The sequence below is a fragment of the Phoca vitulina genome, unplaced genomic scaffold, assembly GCF_004348235.1.
Source record: "Phoca vitulina isolate PV1807 unplaced genomic scaffold, GSC_HSeal_1.0 scaffold20, whole genome shotgun sequence".
In the NCBI taxonomy this organism is placed as follows: Eukaryota; Metazoa; Chordata; class Mammalia; order Carnivora; family Phocidae; genus Phoca; species Phoca vitulina.
Genome location: NW_022589723.1, coordinates 36822924 through 36840408, shown reverse-complemented (window position 1 = coordinate 36840408; position 17485 = coordinate 36822924). Strand labels below are relative to the sequence as shown.

The 17485-nt window shown below is 36.8% G+C and overlaps 1 protein-coding gene across 6 annotated transcripts in view; it reads left to right on the top strand.

Moving 5' to 3' along the window:
- The window catches only part of MYO9A (myosin IXA), a 276224-nt gene that overhangs the window by 219865 nt on the left and 38874 nt on the right, over positions 1–17485 (top strand). For all 6 annotated transcript variants that reach the window (XM_032417536.1, XM_032417538.1, XM_032417537.1 and 3 more), the window contains 6 exons: positions 232–293; positions 12302–12494; positions 14199–14327; positions 15130–15235; positions 16010–16141; positions 16874–16997. In XM_032417536.1, coding sequence (XP_032273427.1) covers positions 232–293; positions 12302–12494; positions 14199–14327; positions 15130–15235; positions 16010–16141; positions 16874–16997 — 746 coding nt within the window. The remainder of the gene's footprint in view (positions 1–231; positions 294–12301; positions 12495–14198; positions 14328–15129; positions 15236–16009; positions 16142–16873; positions 16998–17485) is intronic.

The following is a 17485-nucleotide window of genomic DNA, read 5'->3' as shown; positions in this document are numbered from 1 at the left end:
TTTCATAGATAGTAGTTAGAAATTTTAGGCATGTTTTTCAACTTCATTTTTCTAAATAGAATGGGTTAAATCCTTTTTTATTCTAATACCCTACCAAGTATGTATATGATATTACAGCAGTATCAGATTTAAAGAAAAAATTTATGTCCAAAATAAAGCTGTAAACTTTTTAAGTTCTTGTCATTGATGTACAGACTTCTAAAAGTGCTGCATTCCTATCCTGTTTTTCAGTATGCAAATATGCTTGCCATAAGAAATGCTGTCTGAAAACCACAGCCAAGTGCTCTAAAAAGGTAAGAAATTATCACCTATGAGTAATAAATAACAGATCTGTTGATCTTTTCTGCCTTGTGAAAGAAATCAAGTCCTCTTTGATGGTTTTATAGAGCAGTGGTTTTTAAACTTTTTGACCACAAATCACAGAAATATATTTTATGTCATGATCTAGCATATATATAAATGTATATATAAGGATATATTTGTATAATTGAATTGATTTTCCTGGAACTATATTTACCTTTACTACTTGGGAGAGCTACTAAACTGGTTTCACTGCTGACAGTTTATTAAAACACTGCTTTTAAAGATTTCCTACCTCATTAAATACTCATAAGCCTTCCTAGGAATTGTCTTAAAAGTGGTAGGCTATAACTAAAGATTTTAACATTACAGCAAAATCCACCAGCTCATTGGTGTTTTTACATATTTCTACTTGGATATACAGAGATCTAAAAGATACTAAACATGTACTCTGATACTTTATCTTCAAGGAGGCAATGAGTTTTGAAAGATTTCAGGCTTTTATTGATATATAATCGTATTTTTTTTACTTATTAGTCATATATTGACAGTCGTGACAATACTGTGCAAATCTGAACTGTAATATAAATGTGTGTGTGTGTGTGTGTGTTGTTTACAGTCCATGTACAGAATTTGCATCTGTACATGGACATTTGCTTCCAACTAAGATGGAATAGCTTGTGGCAAACTAATATCCATGCTGAGAACATCCGAAGAAAATGTTACTGAACATCAGAGAGCTGCCCAGGCAGATTGGACTTTTGGGGTGTAGATCCAGGAGAGAAGATAATTGCAGAGTGATGAATCTGTGTCTGTGGGATGTTTTTCTCCTAGTGGGAGTTTGTCAATTTTTGTTGTAGGACAAGAAACCAAGGTTCCGAGCAGAGGGCCACATTCAAGACTTAGAAAAGTCAGCAAAACTTTTAGGAATCTCATAGAGCTATGGAGACAAAAGTTGGAGTTTGGGATTGCCGGGACTTGAGGGACCATGATCCAGACATAACCCTGAAATTTAGAGGTTTTTCCCTCAAGGCATTTTTTGAGTTCTTAAGCTACATGGGGTAAAAGGCTAAGAAGCTAAACAGGAAAAAAAGATTAGATTTTTCTGTAGTTTCACATTGCTAAGGAAAGAAAAATTGGAGTTGGAAATACAGAAATAAACATGAGAAACATACAGGAAAGGATGAAAGGTTCTTAAATGTAAACAAAGACAAGAAATGAGAGAAACAAACATAAATTAGGTCAGTAAAGAAAATACATAGATTGGTAGGTATAAGTCCAAATGTATTGGTGATTACTTTAAATGTTAATAGGCAAGATACTTCCAATTAAAAGACTAGGTTAAAACCAACTGAAAATTCTCAAATGATATGCTGTTAACAAGCAACATACTTAAATATAAAGATACAGAAAGGTTAAAAGCAAAAGGATAGATATAGCATGCAAAGACTAACCAGTAGAAAGGTGGTGTAGCTATACTAATATTAAGGTGTATTTTAGGGCAGAGAAACATTACTTCAGATAAAGGTATTTCATAATGATAAAATGGTCAACCTGTCAGGGAGATATGAAAATTCTAACTTTAGAAGAGTCTTAACATTATTGCTTCAATACCTGACGGACAAAAATTTAGTAAGGATGTAAATGATACGAAAAACAGGATGAAAAAACTTGAACTAGTTGATGTGTATTGAACCCTGCATCTTACAGCTGCCTGAATCGTCTTTTCAAGTGCACATGGAACATTTGAGAAAATTGATCATATGTTGGGTCAAAAAGCAAGTCCCTACAAATTTCAGAGGATTGAAAATATTGAGAGTACAGTTTTTGACCAGAGTGGGATTAAGCTCTAAATCAACATAAAGATAACTAGACAATCCTCAAGTACTTGGAAATTTAAGGTTGGCTCTGGGGGAACCAGGAGGGTAGAGCCCTCACATTCAAAGAGATAGAATAACAAACAGTCCTGCTGAGATACAGCATAGAAACAGCAGTTTTTGAAAAATGCCTGGGATATATGGGAAGGAGATTTATTTCCTAATCTCAGAACATGTGCTGGAGAGGCAGGGATATTTGGGGGACTTCTTCAAGAATAGAAGAGTTGATGGGTATCATTTCCTTCCCTGCCTCCAGCCTAGATACACAGGCATCTACAAGGACTAGGGTGCTGCAACAACACTCTCCTCCTAGCTTGCTATTGGTGCACCTGCCTCCATGTTCTCCTGTGGAAATGCCCCCTCCAATACACCGTTGGCCAGAGCCCATCCAAAGTGGTATCATGAGACTGGTAGTGTGCAAGTGGCCCGGACAGGAGCCAGCACCACTCCAAAGTGTTTCCTGCTCCGGAGAGAGTGAAACACAACCATACACACCAGTACAGTTGCAGCCCCAACAGTGGGCTGGAGGCAGATATCATGTCCAACTGCAGGCCTTGCCCACCAGCAAAAGCTTCTCAGGGGACAACACAGGGAAAGTGCCCTGTACTTCAGTGCTACTGCATCTCTGGCAAACTCTTGGTCTGTTTCAACTTAAGTCCATGGTGGCCCCAGACTGGCCCACTAACAACACAGGGACCAACCCTGCCCACAACAGGCAGAGAGAGCCATTGTAGATGGCTGGACTGAAGACTCAGTCACAATAGCAGGGTGCATAAAACACACATAGGAGACACCCCTGAAGTACCAGGTTCTGGTGAACAGGGGACATTGCATTATAGGCCATTATAAGACCTCTCTTTCATTTTTGTTTTTTAAAGATTTTATTTATTTATTTGACACAGAGAGACACAGTGAGAGAGGGAACACAAGCAGGGGGAGTGGGAGAGGGAGAAGCAGGCTTCCCTCTGAGGAGGGAGCCTGATGTGGGCCTTGATCCCAGGACCTGGGATCATGACCTGAGCTGAAGGCAGACACTTAATGACTGAGCCACCCAGGTGCCCCAAGACCTCTCTTTCATAAAGCCACCACGTTCAAGAGCAGGAGATGTAGCTGACTTTCCTAACACATAGAAACAGACACAGAGAGTTAGACAAAATGAGGAGACAGAGGAATATGTCCCAGATGAAAGAACAGGACAAAATCCCAGCAAGAGAACTAAATGAAACGGAGGTAAGTAATATGCCTGATAGGGAATTTAAAGTAATGGTCATAAAGATACTCACTGGACTTGAGACAAGAGTAGAGGACCTCAGTGAGACTCTCAAAAGAAAACATGAAAAAGAACCAATCAGAAATTAAGTACCTAATAACTGAAATTAAAATACATTAGATGGAATAAATAGGAGACTAGAGGAAGCAGAAGAACAGGTCAGCAGCCTGGAGGACAGAGTCATGGAAAGCTAACTGAACAGGGGAGAGAAAAAAAAAATAGTAAATGAAAATAGACTAAGGGAACTCACAACACCATCAAGCATAATGACATTCACACAATAGGGACCCCAGAAGGCGAAGAGAGAGAAAAGGGGGCAGAAAATCTATTTGAAGAAATAACAGTTGAAAACTTCCCTAATATGGAGAAGGAAACAAATCCAGATCCAGGAAGCACAGAGAGGCCCCAACAAAATCAACCCTAGGAGGTACACACGAAGACAGATAGTAACTAAAATGGCCAAAATTATTGATAAAGAGATTATTTTAAAAAAAGCAAGAGAAAACAGATACATACAAGAGAACCCCTTTAAGGCTAACAGCTGATTTTTCAGTAGAAACTTTGAAGGCCAGAATGGAGTGGCATGACGTATTGAAAATGCTGAAAGAAAAAACCTGCAACCAAGAATACTCTATCCAGCAAGGCTATGAGTCAGAATAGAAGGAGAGATAAAGAGTTTCACAGACAAACAGAAGTTAAAGGAATTCATCACCACTACACTAGCCCTACAAAAATGTTAAAGGGGACTGTGACTGGAAAGGAAAGACTGACCATAAGTAGGAGTAGTAAGAAAAATAGGAAGCATAAAAGCAGTAAAAATAAGTGTACCTATAAAAATCAGCCAAGGGACTAACAAAAGGTGTAAAATGTGACACTATATACCTAAAACATGGGGAGTGGTGAGGAGTAAAGAATGGGGTCAAATTTCAGTGACCACCAACTTAATATAGACTGCTAAATGCGTAAGATGTTATATATAAACCTAATGGTAACCACAAATTACAGACCGGTAATAGATACACAAAAAGTAAAGAAAAAGGAATACAAGCATATCACTAAAGAAAGCTAGCAAACCGTGAGAGAAGAGAGCAAGAGAAAAAAGGAACAGAAAAGAACTATAAAAGCAACCATAAAACAATTAACAAAATGACAGTAAATACATACCTGTCAGTATTTACTTAGAATGCAAATGGACTAAATGCTCCAATCAAAAAACTTGGTGTGATGGAATGGATTAAAAAAAAAGACAAAACCAAGTTCCATGTGTATGCTTCCTACAGCAGACTCATTTCCAACTTAAAGACACTTGCAGATTGAAAGTGAAAGGATAGAAAAGCATTTATCATGCAAATGGAAGTGAAAAGAAAGCCAGGGTAGAGCAATACTTATATTGGACAAAATGAACTTTAAAACAGACTGTTAGGGGCATCTGGCTTGCTCATTTGGAGAAGCGTGCGACTCTTGATCTCGGGTCATGAGTTGGAACCCCATGTTGGGTATAAAGAGTACAAAAAAAATAAATAAGTAAAAACTTTTTAAAAAATTAAAAAAAACAAAGACTGTTGAGAGACAAAGAAGAACACTATATAATCATAAAGGGAACAATCCGACAAGAAGATATAACAATTGTAAATATTTATGCACCCAACATGGGAGCACCCAAAATACATAAAGCAGCTGGTAACAAACATAAAGTAATCAATAGTAATACAATAATAGAAAGGGACTTGATATCCCATTACATTAATAGATAGATCATACAGACAGAAAATCAAGAAGGAAACAGTGACTTTCAATGACACATTGGACCAGATGGATCTAAAAGATATATTCAGAATATTCCATCCCTAAAACAGCAGAATACATATTCCTTTCAAGTGCACATGGAACATTCTGCAGAATAGATCACATATTAGACCACAAAATAAGTCTCAACAAATTCAAAAAGATTGAAGTTCTACTGTGTATCTTTTCTGAACACAGCAATATGAAACTAGCAATCAACAACAAGAAAAAATCTGGAAAGAACACAAATACATGGAGGTTAAATGAATGGGTCAACATTTCTTCTTGATGAAGAAATCAAAGGGGAAATTTAAAAAAATACATGGAGATAAATGAAAATGAAAACCAAACGGTCCAAAATCTTTAGGATGCAGCAAAACCTGTTCTGAGAAAGAAGTTTAGAGCAGTACAGGCCTACTTCAGGAAGCAAGAAACATGTCAAATAAACAAACTATCCTTATACCTAAAAGAACTAAAAAAGAACAACAAACAAAACCCAAGACTAGTAGATAGAAAGATAGATTAGAGCAGAAATAAATGAAATAGAAACTAAAAAAAAAAAACAATAGAACAGTTCAATGAAACCAGTATCTGGTTCCTTGAAAAGATCAACAAAATTGATAAACCTTTAGCCAGACTCATAAAAAAATAAAAAAGGACTCAAATAAACAAAATCAGAAATGAAAGAGTAGAAATAACCACTAACACCACAGAAATATAAAGGATTATAAGAGAACATTGTGAAAAATTGTATGCCAACAAATTGGGCAACTAGAGAAATGGATAAATCGTAGAAATGTATAGCCTCCCAAAACTGAATCAGGAAGAAATAGAAAATTTGAATAGACCAGTTACCAGCAACGAAACTGAATCAGTAATTAAAAACAAAACAAAACAAAAAAACTTCCAACAAAATAATCCAGGACCAGGCAGCTTCACAGGTGAAATATACCAAACATCTAAAGAATAATTAATACCTATTCTTCCAAACTATTCTAAACAAGAAGAAGGAAAGCTTTCATATTCATTCTGTGAGGGCAGCATTATCCTCATACCAAAACCAGATAAAGACAGTACAGAAAAAGAGAACTACAGGCTAATATCTCTGATAAATATAGATGCAGACATCCTCAACAAAATATTAGCAAAGTGAATTCAGCAATGCATTAAAAAAATCATTCACCATGATCAAGTGGGAATTATTCCTGGGATACAAGGGTGGTTCAGTATTTGCAAATCAATATGATGTATCACATCAGCAAGAGAAAGTATAAAAAACCATATGATCATTGCAATAGTCCAGAAAAAATTTGACAAAGTATCCCATCCATTCATGATAAAAACACTTCAGTAAAGTAGGTTTGGGGGGTACATACCTCAACATAATAAAGGCCATATATGAAAACCCCACAGCTAACGTCATACTCAGTGGGGAAAAATTGAGAGCTTTTCCCCTAAGGTCAGGAACAAGACAAGAATGTCCACTCTTGCCGCTTTTATTCAACATAGTATTGGAAGTCCTAGCCATAGCAATCAGACAAAAACAGACATGAAAGGCATTTTTCCAAAGAAGACATGCAGATGGCCATCAGATATAGGAAAAGATGTTCAACATCACTCACTATTAGGGAAATATCACCTCATTCCTGTCAGAATGGCTAAAACTGAAAAACGCAAGAAATAAGTGTTGGCGAGGATATGGATAAGAAGAAATCCTTGTGCGGTGTTGGTGGGAATGCAAACTTGGTGCAGCCACTGTGGAAAACAGTATGGAGGTTCCTCAAAAAGCTAAAAATAAAATTACCACATGATCCTGTAATTGCCCTACTTTGTGTTTACCCAATGAATATGAAAACATCAATTCAAAAAGACATATGCACCCCTATGTTTATTGCAGCATTATTTTCAATAGCCAAATTATGGAAGTGACCCAAGTACTTGTCCATCGATAGGTGAACGGATAAAGAATATGTGGTATATATAAACAATGGAATATTACTCAGCCATAAAAATGAAATCTTGCCATTTGCAACAACATGGGTGGGTCTAGAAGGTATAATGCTAACTCTGAAGTAAGAAAAATTCAAGTACCATATGATCTTACTCATATGTGGAATTTCAGAAATAAAACAAAGAAAGAAAAAAATAGACAAACCAAAAAAACAGACTCTTAAATATACAGAACAAACTGATGGCTACCAGAAGGGAGATTGGTTGGGGTATGGGTGAGATAGGTGAAGAGGTTTAAGTGTACACTTACCATGATGAGCATTGAGTAATGTATAGAATCGTTGAATCACTATACTGTACACCTAAAAGTAATATAGCAGTGTATGTTAACTATACTATAATTAAGATTAATAAAAATTTTCTCCCTGAAAAAAATAAACATCAAGTGATATAATTCACATTGAACAAATATAACAATATGATTATCTTAAAGAGGAAAAACATTAGATAAAATTCAAAACTCACTCATTATTCAAACAAACCAACAAAAAATAATCTACCACAGAGTGGGAGAATGCATTTGCAATTCGTACATCCATCTTGGATCTACAATATCTAAAAAGCATCTAAAAATCATTAAGAAAGATGGTCAGCTCTGTAGAAAAATGAGCACATGGCTTAAGCAAGCACTTGACAAAAGACCAATAAACATGAAAAGTTGTCCACCTTCACTAATCATCAGGGAAATACAGGTTGAAACCATAGTGAAATATATACCCACTTGAATGGCTAAAATGAAAAACATCCTAACAAGGTTATAGAGCAGCTTGGACTTTAATACATTACTGGTAGGAGTATAAGTTGACATAAGTTATCTTGAAGTTATTTGGCAGTCCTTATCAAATCTGAGCATAAGCATTTCTAATGACTCAGCAGTACCACTCCAAGATACATACCCAACAAATATACACAGATGTTTGTGCCAAAAGACAAATAAAAGAACATTCATATCAGCACTGAGATATCCCCAAACTAGAAGAAACCTAAATGTCCCTCAGCAGTAGAATGTATAAATAAATTATGGTATACAGTTGACTCTTGAAAAACATTCCTCCCGCACAGTGGAAAATCTGTGTATAGCTTTTGACTCCCCCATAACTTAACTACTTATAGCCTACTGTTGTTGATTAACACATATTTTGTAAGTTATATGTATTATATACTGTATTCTTACAATAAAGTAAGTTAGGGAAAAGAAAATGTTATTAAGAGAATTATAAGGAAAGAAAATACATTTGCAGGGCTTTATTTATTTAGTTTTAAAGCTTTATTTATTTGAGAGGGAGAGAGTACGAAGTAGGGTGGGGAAGAGCAGAGGGAGAGGGATAAGCAGACTCCCGCTGAGCAGGGAGTCCGACACGGGGCTCCATCCCTGGACCCTGTGATCATGACCTGAACCAAAGGCAGATGCTTAACCAATTGAGCCACCCAGGTGCCCTGTACTGTATTTATTGGAAAAAAAACCCCACATATTTATAATTGGACCTGCATGGTTCAACCCTTGTTCAAGGGTCAACTATTTATATTATGGAATACTATATGATCTTAAATTATTTTTACTCACAGACATGATACTGAAGCCAGAAACAAAAGAGCACATACCATATTATTTTATTTATATAAAGTTCAAGAATGGATGAAGGTAACTCATGGTCTACATATTATATGATACCATTAATATAATGTTCAAAAGTAGGTAAAACTAATTTATATTGATAGAAGTACATATGCTGGTTATTTGTGAAAATACATAGTGGCTGGGATGGTTTTGAAGAGAATTTTATACTGCTGGTTGTATTCTATTTCCTGACTTGGGTCCTGATAACAAGTGTGCATCAACTTTGTCAAAGTCTATCAAACTGTACACTTATAGTTTGTACACCTTTATGTATGTATGTCATACTTCAATGAATTTTTATTTAAAATATATAAAGTAGTTTGGAGGGAAAATAACTATAAAAACATATTTTTTTGTTTTTTTTAAAGATTATTTATTTATTTATTTGACAGAGAGATAGAGTGCACAGTAGGCAGAGCAAGCAGGCAGAGGGAGGAGGAGAAGCAGGCTCTCCGCTAAGCAGGGAGCCCAACGGGGGGCTCGATCCCAGGACGCTGGGACCTGACCTGAGCCGAAGGCAGCCACTTAACCAACTGAGCCACCCAGGCGCCCCATATATGTTGTTTTTACAAAGAAGACTCAGTTAAATTTTTTTCAGTTGAAAATAGTGAAATTAATTTCTCTTAATTTCAAGAAATAGAATTTTTTAGCATGTTTGCTTTAAATTAGTTGGTTTCAAATCAAACGATTAAAATTTTTTTTTAATACCCTCAAGTATTCTGGTTTTTTTTTTGCTTTCACAGATCTTTATTAACATTCCTAATGCTCTGGGGATAGCCATAACATTTAAATAAATAGATTATATATGTGTGTGTGTATACATGTTTGTGTCACAGTAATAGCAAGAAGTTGGACTAAAGTTTATTTTAATCATTGCAGTGAGCAGTATTTCTTTAACAGTTTATTGAGTATTTGCCAGATATCAGATACTGTGCTATGTATGTTCATCTGTTACTTAATCTTCATAATAACGCTTTGAGGTAGAAAAGTGATATTTCTATTGCAAATATGAAATTATGTAAATAACCTAATATAGTGACAAGGCAAATTTTAATTTGCATCCTCTAAATATTTTAAGATTAAGTGTCCTTTCTCTTCTACCTCAGACCTGGAGAAACTTTTCAGAGATACTGCCTAAATATTAAGATAACTTAGCATGCTTCAAAGTAGACATACTGTTAATTCTCTTAAGAATTAAGTGCTGGACTGATAGGAGGAATTCTTAATCTCAGGAAACAAACTGAGGGTTGCTGGAGTGGTGGGGGGTGGGAGGGATAGGGTGGCTGGGTGATAGACATTGGGGAGGGTATGTGCTATGGTGAGCACTGTGAATTGTGTAAGACTGATGAATCACAGACCTGTACCTCTGAAACAAATAATACATTATAGTTAAAAAAAAAAAAAGTTAAAAAAAAAAAAGATAGTAGGAAGGGAAAAATGAAGGGGGGCATCAGAGGGGGAGACGAACCATGAGAGGCTATGGACTCTGAGAAACAAACTGAGGGTTCTAGAGGGGAGGGGAGTGGGGGGATGGGTTAGCCTGGTGATGGGTATTAAAGAGGGCACGTATTGAATGGAGCACTGGGTGTTAATACACAAACAATGAATCATGGAACACTACATCAAAAACTAATGATGTAATGTATGGTGATTAACATAACATAATAAAATTAAATTAAAAAAAAGAATTATGTGCTGGAGGGCACCTGGGTGGCTTATTCAGTTAAGCGGCTGCCTTCGGCTCAGGTCATGATCCCCAGAGTCCTGGGATCGAGCCCCGAATCGGGCTCCCTGCTCAGCATGGAGTCTGCTTGTCCCTCTCCCTCTGCTCCTCCCCCTGCTTGTTCTCGCTCTCTCTCTCAAATAAATAAAATCTTTTTGAACAAAAAGGAACTAAATGCTAGAATGCAGAGTAGATATAGGTGAAAACGTACGTCTTCCCTACTTAAAATTTTCTGTTGCCTTTTGTTAGCTGTCAGGACAAGACCCAAAGTCTGTGCCTTAGTACCTGAAGCCCTTTGTAATCTCTCTGCCTAGTGTTTTCTCATTTTTAGTTCGGCCATATCAGATTACTTTGTTTGTTTTGCCCAACTTTGTTCTGTGTTTTCTGTGCCTAAAAGCTTCTTCCCTTTTCTTCTTAAGTACTATTTGCTTTCCAGTAGTTAGGTTAAGCATCAGGTCTTCTCAAGGTCATTAGTTGTTACCCAGCCCAATCCTTCCCAATCTAGTTGTTTTATTTCCATGGTTCCATATTACCTAATAAATCTGTTGTTACTGTTTACTTACCGCCACACATTAACACTACTAGTCTTAGCACTAGTCTTAGGGTAGATACTTTTACTTGATTTTGTTTTCCTGTTACCTAGCACATAAATGACAAATGTATTAACATAAGACTGGAAGGGGAAATTAGGATCAATTCAAGCAATATCTTGAATGTTAGACTCAAGAATGTTTGTACCTTATTTTGATATATACTAGTTAACCACTGAAGGTTTTTTAGGATACTAAAGTAGATTATATACACTATGCAATATATTAAAAGGGGAGAAAATGGATGTGGGGAAATTCACCAAGAAGCTGTTGGAAATAGTCCCAAGTGGGCAGTCATATAGGTTTTGAAATAGGTTGGTGGCAATAGAATAGAAAAGAAAAAATAGGGTGTGCTGACTGACCACAAGAACTTGGCACTGATGCGGACTGAAGGAGAGAATGCCTGTTTTGTTAGAAAAGGAGAGTGATGCAAGAGAAGGAAGAGACAAAAAAGATTTACAAAAAAGACTTACAAAAAAGTTTTCAGTCTCAGAAGTAATACCTGGCATTTTTCTTTTCTGTGAATTACTTCAAATAATCTTCAGGGTAAGTATTTTGCAGTTGCATAAACTATAGTTAGTTTATGATATCAGATACACTATTGAAGTAAATAAGAAAGGGCTCGAACACCAATCATGGGCCAATCTGTGTGTGCCTCTGCCTTTAGCTATGATATCATTGTTCAGTTGAAGGTCCCTAAAGTTTACATGAACATTGAAGCATTCTTAAGCATCAGAAATTACTGACAACTCTAATTCATATCAAATCAGACTTTCTAGTAGTACTTGGTACATGTTTAGCATACAAAGTCTCTCCCCTTTCTCCCTTGTCCAAATCCCAGCTTTACATGAAGGGCTTTTTAACAGGAAGGGAAACAGTACCTGTTGCCACTGCCTTCATTCTCTACCCTATTATATTTTGAGGAGATTCCTAGTGGGAAAGGATTGAAGCTAACGTGTGACTTGATATATATTGTCAATGTTAACCATAATTCCCTTTCCCTCCAACTCTTATAACTGTGCTCATGAAACTTCAGGGAAATAAAAAGTAGTTTCTCATAAATAACTGGTTAAACACATTTAAAGATGTTTGAATGTATTTGGAAACAAAAATTTATCTTCCATTTAGTATGATCCAGAGCTGTCATCTCGACAATTTGGGGTTGAATTGTCCCGTTTGACCAGTGAAGAACGAACTGTTCCTTTAGTGGTGGAAAAACTCATAAGCTACATTGAAATGCATGGACTGTACACAGAAGGTATTTACCGAAAGTCTGGTTCAACTAATAAAATCAAGGAGCTTCGACAAGGTCTAGATACAGGTAAGATGGTGCTCTCCAAATCAAGACCAAATGGTTTTATTTAAATAGATCATTTCATGCTTTTAAAGTTTTCATTACATGTTAATCTTTTTCTTGCAGCCAGAAGAATGCCATCTTTTCTGTGGTGCTTGTTAATCATTTTGTGGCTTTCTAGAAGTCTTTGTTTTTGTGTGGTCAATTCAGCAAATATATATTGAGTGTATCATTTGTACAAGGCACTGTTAGGTACTTGACACAGCTCTCATTTAAAATCTTAACAATTTGGTAAGATCATGGTATCTGTAATTAACAAAGAAGAAATTTTAGGTTCAGGGAAATTAAATGATGATCTGTTGATGATGTAGAGCAGTGTGCTGATGGTTTTATGCTAATTTTCACAACAGTCCTATGAATTAGGGATTATCATCCCTGTTTACAGAGAAAGAAACTGAGGCTTACAGAGGATCTTGCCCAAAGACTCACCACCAATAAGTGATCCAGCGGGGATTTAACCCCAGATGTTCTGAATTCATAATCTAAACTATTGCCCGTTAGTCTCCATTACTCTGACTTGAAGTGTCTTTCTGATGCATGTTCTCACCTTCTTACATTCATGACATAGTTATTTAAACTGTTAATTAGTGGATTGAACATGTACCTGTGTAGAGCTATAGCCTCAGTCCTAGAATATATATGCAGGAGTTGGACTTTGGTTTCATTGTCAACTTCTACTCTTTACCACTATAGGGAAGGAATAGATTGTTGTTGTTGTTGTTGTTTAAAGATTTTAGTTCTTTATTTGAGAGAGAGAGAGAGAGAGAGAGAGAGCGAGCACGAGCAGGGGGAGGGGCAGAGGGAGAAGCAAACTCCCTGCTGAGCAGAACTCCGGGATCATGACCTGAGCCGAAGGCAGAGGCTTAATTGACTGAGCCACCCAGGTGCCCTGAAATAGATTGTTTTGAATCACACTTAGATACAAAGCTTATCTCTGTGTCTCCAAGAACCTACCCACATGCTTTTTCTTTATAGTTTTTTTGTTTTGGTTTTTTTTAATGAGCAAATCAGGGAGAGATTAGTCAGTATGGAAATAACAACAGAAAATGCTTGGTAAAACTCAAGCAGGACAACCTGCCTACCAGAGATTCTGTCTACTCCAGGTTAAAGGCAGTTGACAATTGATCTCTTGTACCTTGGGTCAGCACAAGTGAAAAATCATTCATCCTGTATCCTCCCAGTCATTTCATTTGTATAACCTTGCGGAGTTTATAAGTGAAACAGAGTAAGGGTATGTTCATTACATTTCCTATGGTCACTTATTACTGTCCTTTCACCTTTAAAAATGACTTAAAATTAGGGCCTTTTTCCCATCTGCCATCCAAAACATTGCTACTCAAAGTGTGGCTCACAGATCAATCCACAATGTAAGTACGGAAATTGAGAGCAAGCATTTAGAAACATCTGTAGTGGTATTTAACAGTTCTTTAACACGAAAGCATGTGGTATTTTATTTTACATATCTGTCAGTCTGCAAGAGATTTGGAAAACAAAAAGCTGTTCCTTTACCAAGGTTAGAAGTGCTATTCCAAAGCGTGGAATTAGATCATAGAAGATATTAGTTTGATTAAGAACATGAAGGCTTCTTTTGGTGCTCATAGTTTCTAAAGTGAATTATTTGAAACTCTTTGCATGTTTTGGCTTTGTTGTCTAACTCTTGTCTCTAAATAGATGCTGAGAGTGTAAACCTGGATGACTATAACATACATGTCATTGCAAGTGTATTCAAACAATGGCTTCGTGATTTGCCCAATCCACTCATGACCTTTGAACTCTATGAGGAATTTCTTCGAGCTATGGGTAAGCACAGACTTCCTGGATTTGAGGGAAGGCTTATACACTTGGGAAAGGAATGCTGTCTTCATTATAGATTATTTAGCCATCCTCTAATGGTTTAGTCCATAGAGATCCAAAAGTAAGCTTTTGACAGTCAATACAGAACTGCTGGTGTACTCTCACCTACTCAAATATTGACTTTTGAGAGAGTCATTAAAATGTCAGTATCCTGAAAGTTTTCTGAGTAAGTCACTTTGTTGCTTCTCACAAAGAGATTTCAAGACTAAGATTATAAATAAATTAAAAGACTAAATAGATTTAAGGGCTGGCTTATATTCATTTACATTGTGAATCTAGGCAAGAACTCTGCTATTTTATGCCAAACCTCCCAGGTGATGGAGTTTAGTTTTTCAGTGCTACAGTTGTGTAGAATGTTGCTGGAGGCCTGCCTAAAAGTATTTAGGCCCTGAGGCATGACTCCTCCAATTTCCATAAGACTGATTTTATAAACTATATGGCAATTAATTAATTTTAATAGGGAATCAGTCTGCCACAAATTGCCTAAAAAACAGGGCATCTCTTTCCCTTTGCTCTAATAAGGATTACTGGGATATAGATTAAAACTCACGGACTGCTTAGTGAATATAGAACTCAAGCAAAGGAAGATTAGTGGTAACTAAGCTGCTCTTTTCCTGCCATACAGGTACACCTGCCTCTCTTTAAAATTTTGAGCCAGGTTCCCCTGCTACCTACTATCTGTTCAGGAGGAAGATGTAGCATACGAGAGGGGATATTCAATCTTACTGGCTATCCTTAATCTTTTTAGGCCTTCAGGAGAGGAAAGAAACAATCCGTGGTGTATACTCTGTGATTGACCAGCTCTCCCGAACTCATCTCAATACACTGGAACGCCTCATCTTTCATCTAGTCAGGTAATTTCAAGGAACAAGGGAATGTATAATAGTTTTTCCTGAATTCTTTTCGATCAGTGAAGAACTTCTTCGTTTGGAAAACTGACAGACCTTTTTTTTCCTGTTTATAAAGCTAATGCCTGAAACAGATGCTTACAATTCCCTGGAGCAGAAATCCTCAGCTAAGTTGGGCTGCAGAGTAGGAACTTCTCTGCCCTATTTGAGCCGTGTAACAATTTCAGCTAATGGTGGCACTGTGTAGCCTAGCCTGTTCTCATTCCTGAACTAGAAAGTAGAAAGGAGGTATATGTCTTGACGTAACCTAATTCATAGGAGGTGGGTTTAGGTGGGGCTCAAGAACTGACTGACTGAGTATAAATATCTGCAGTGGTTGGGAAGAAAGCCATCTTTATTTTGATTAGATAAATCTCTGGTAAATATTACATAAATGTTAGATGAATATCTGATATGACTGTCTGAGAATGCCTTTAAGTCTCTACTCTGCATTCTTCAGACACGTTCATCAGGTGTATGGCAGTGGGTCAGAAATTTCCCTTGATAAGCTATCTGCTGGCCTGTATTGCTTCAAGTAAGGACCAGAGTGGAAGTGCATTTTCCAGAGGCAAAGGAACAGCTTTGGGAAAAGTCTACAAGTGTCTCCTTTCACCGGATATGAATATCCTTCCAGTACTCTGCGGTTGATGTCATACGTATTCTTTCTCTCATGTCCTTTGTCTATGTCCTTACTATTTTCCCTTTTAATCCCCACTTCGCCTGGTTTTTTTTATTCCTTAGGATTGCTCTACAGGAAGAAACGAATCGAATGTCTGCTAATGCTTTGGCGATTGTATTTGCCCCCTGCATTCTTCGATGCCCTGACACCATTGACCCACTACAAAGCGTGCAGGACATCAGTAAGACTACCACGTAAGGCCAGTTACCATCATCTCCACAAGATCCCAGGGACTTCTGAGTCAGTGTAGCCACTTTATCCAGATATCAAACATAGTGAATGATTTCATAAGTTCAGATGTTTTTAAGAAGATTACTAGACACTGTTGGGTTTTCTTATGCTGAGTATGAAAAATTTCTTTAGATTCTCTTCAACTGGACATCATTTGTTTTGAAGGGTCGTTTTAAATTTAGCTTTTCCTTAGGAATGTTTATATTCTCTAAAAATATTTTAAAAATTCCATTTTATCAAATTACATATACTTTGTCTCTTCCTGTAATCTAGTCTAACTGGCTCTGAATCCCTTTGGCCATAGTACTTCAGTATTTCTATATTTCACTTTAGCCTTTTTTTATGGCCCTCTGCTTTCCTTCTAGATTAATGATTCTTAACCTTGGCTACAAAAGGAGCTTTAAAAAAATCCTGGTGTTTGTGTCCTATCCCTAGAGAGTCTAATTTAGTTAGTCTGGGGTGTGGCCTGGGCGTTGCAACTTATAATTGCTTCTCAGATGGATACTGAAGTGCAGCCAAAGTTGTGAACCACCATTATATAAATCTTGTCTTAGAGCTCATAAAATAAGGAATGTTGATTTTTCTTTCATCCTCCAAACGTCTGCCACATTTAGCTGAAAAGCAGTGTGGGAGGGCTACACTTTATTTGACTTACTTCAGCTCTTAACGGTTTTCTCTTTTTCCTCCTATTTCAGCTGTGTGGAGCTGATTGTTGTAGAACAGATGAATAAATACAAGGCTCGTCTCAAAGACATCAGTAGCCTGGAATTTGCTGAGAATAAGGCAAAGACCAGGCTGTCACTGATTCGTAGATCAATGGTAAGAAGTCAGATGTGGAGTCCAGGGGAAAATGAGAGCCTTCCTGATGTTTTAAGTGTGCATTTATGGTGTAAAGAGAGATTATTCTCCAAATCTTTTTTACATGGAACAAGTAAAAAGAAACCACTTTATCTCAGGGTACTATGGATGCCTCATGTTTGATCTTTTAGCCCTCTTTAGTTATATGTACAGAATATATGCAGTTAAATGTGTAGAATTTTTTAAATCAAGTATTTGGATAAAATGTTGGTGGTTCATTAATCTGTCCTGTTTTCTTTTTCTGTCCTTTGTATGAAAATTTAACCTATCCTAACTTTTTCTCTACTTCTTCCGCCATCTGTTCCCACCCTCAGCCATGTCACCTTTGATGTTCCTGGCAGTACTTCTGCGATGTAGAGAACTTAATCATATGCAAGAATGTGATTCATAAGGAAATGGAATTCCATCTATGAGTCTACTATTATCAAATAAAGATTTTTAAGGGTTTA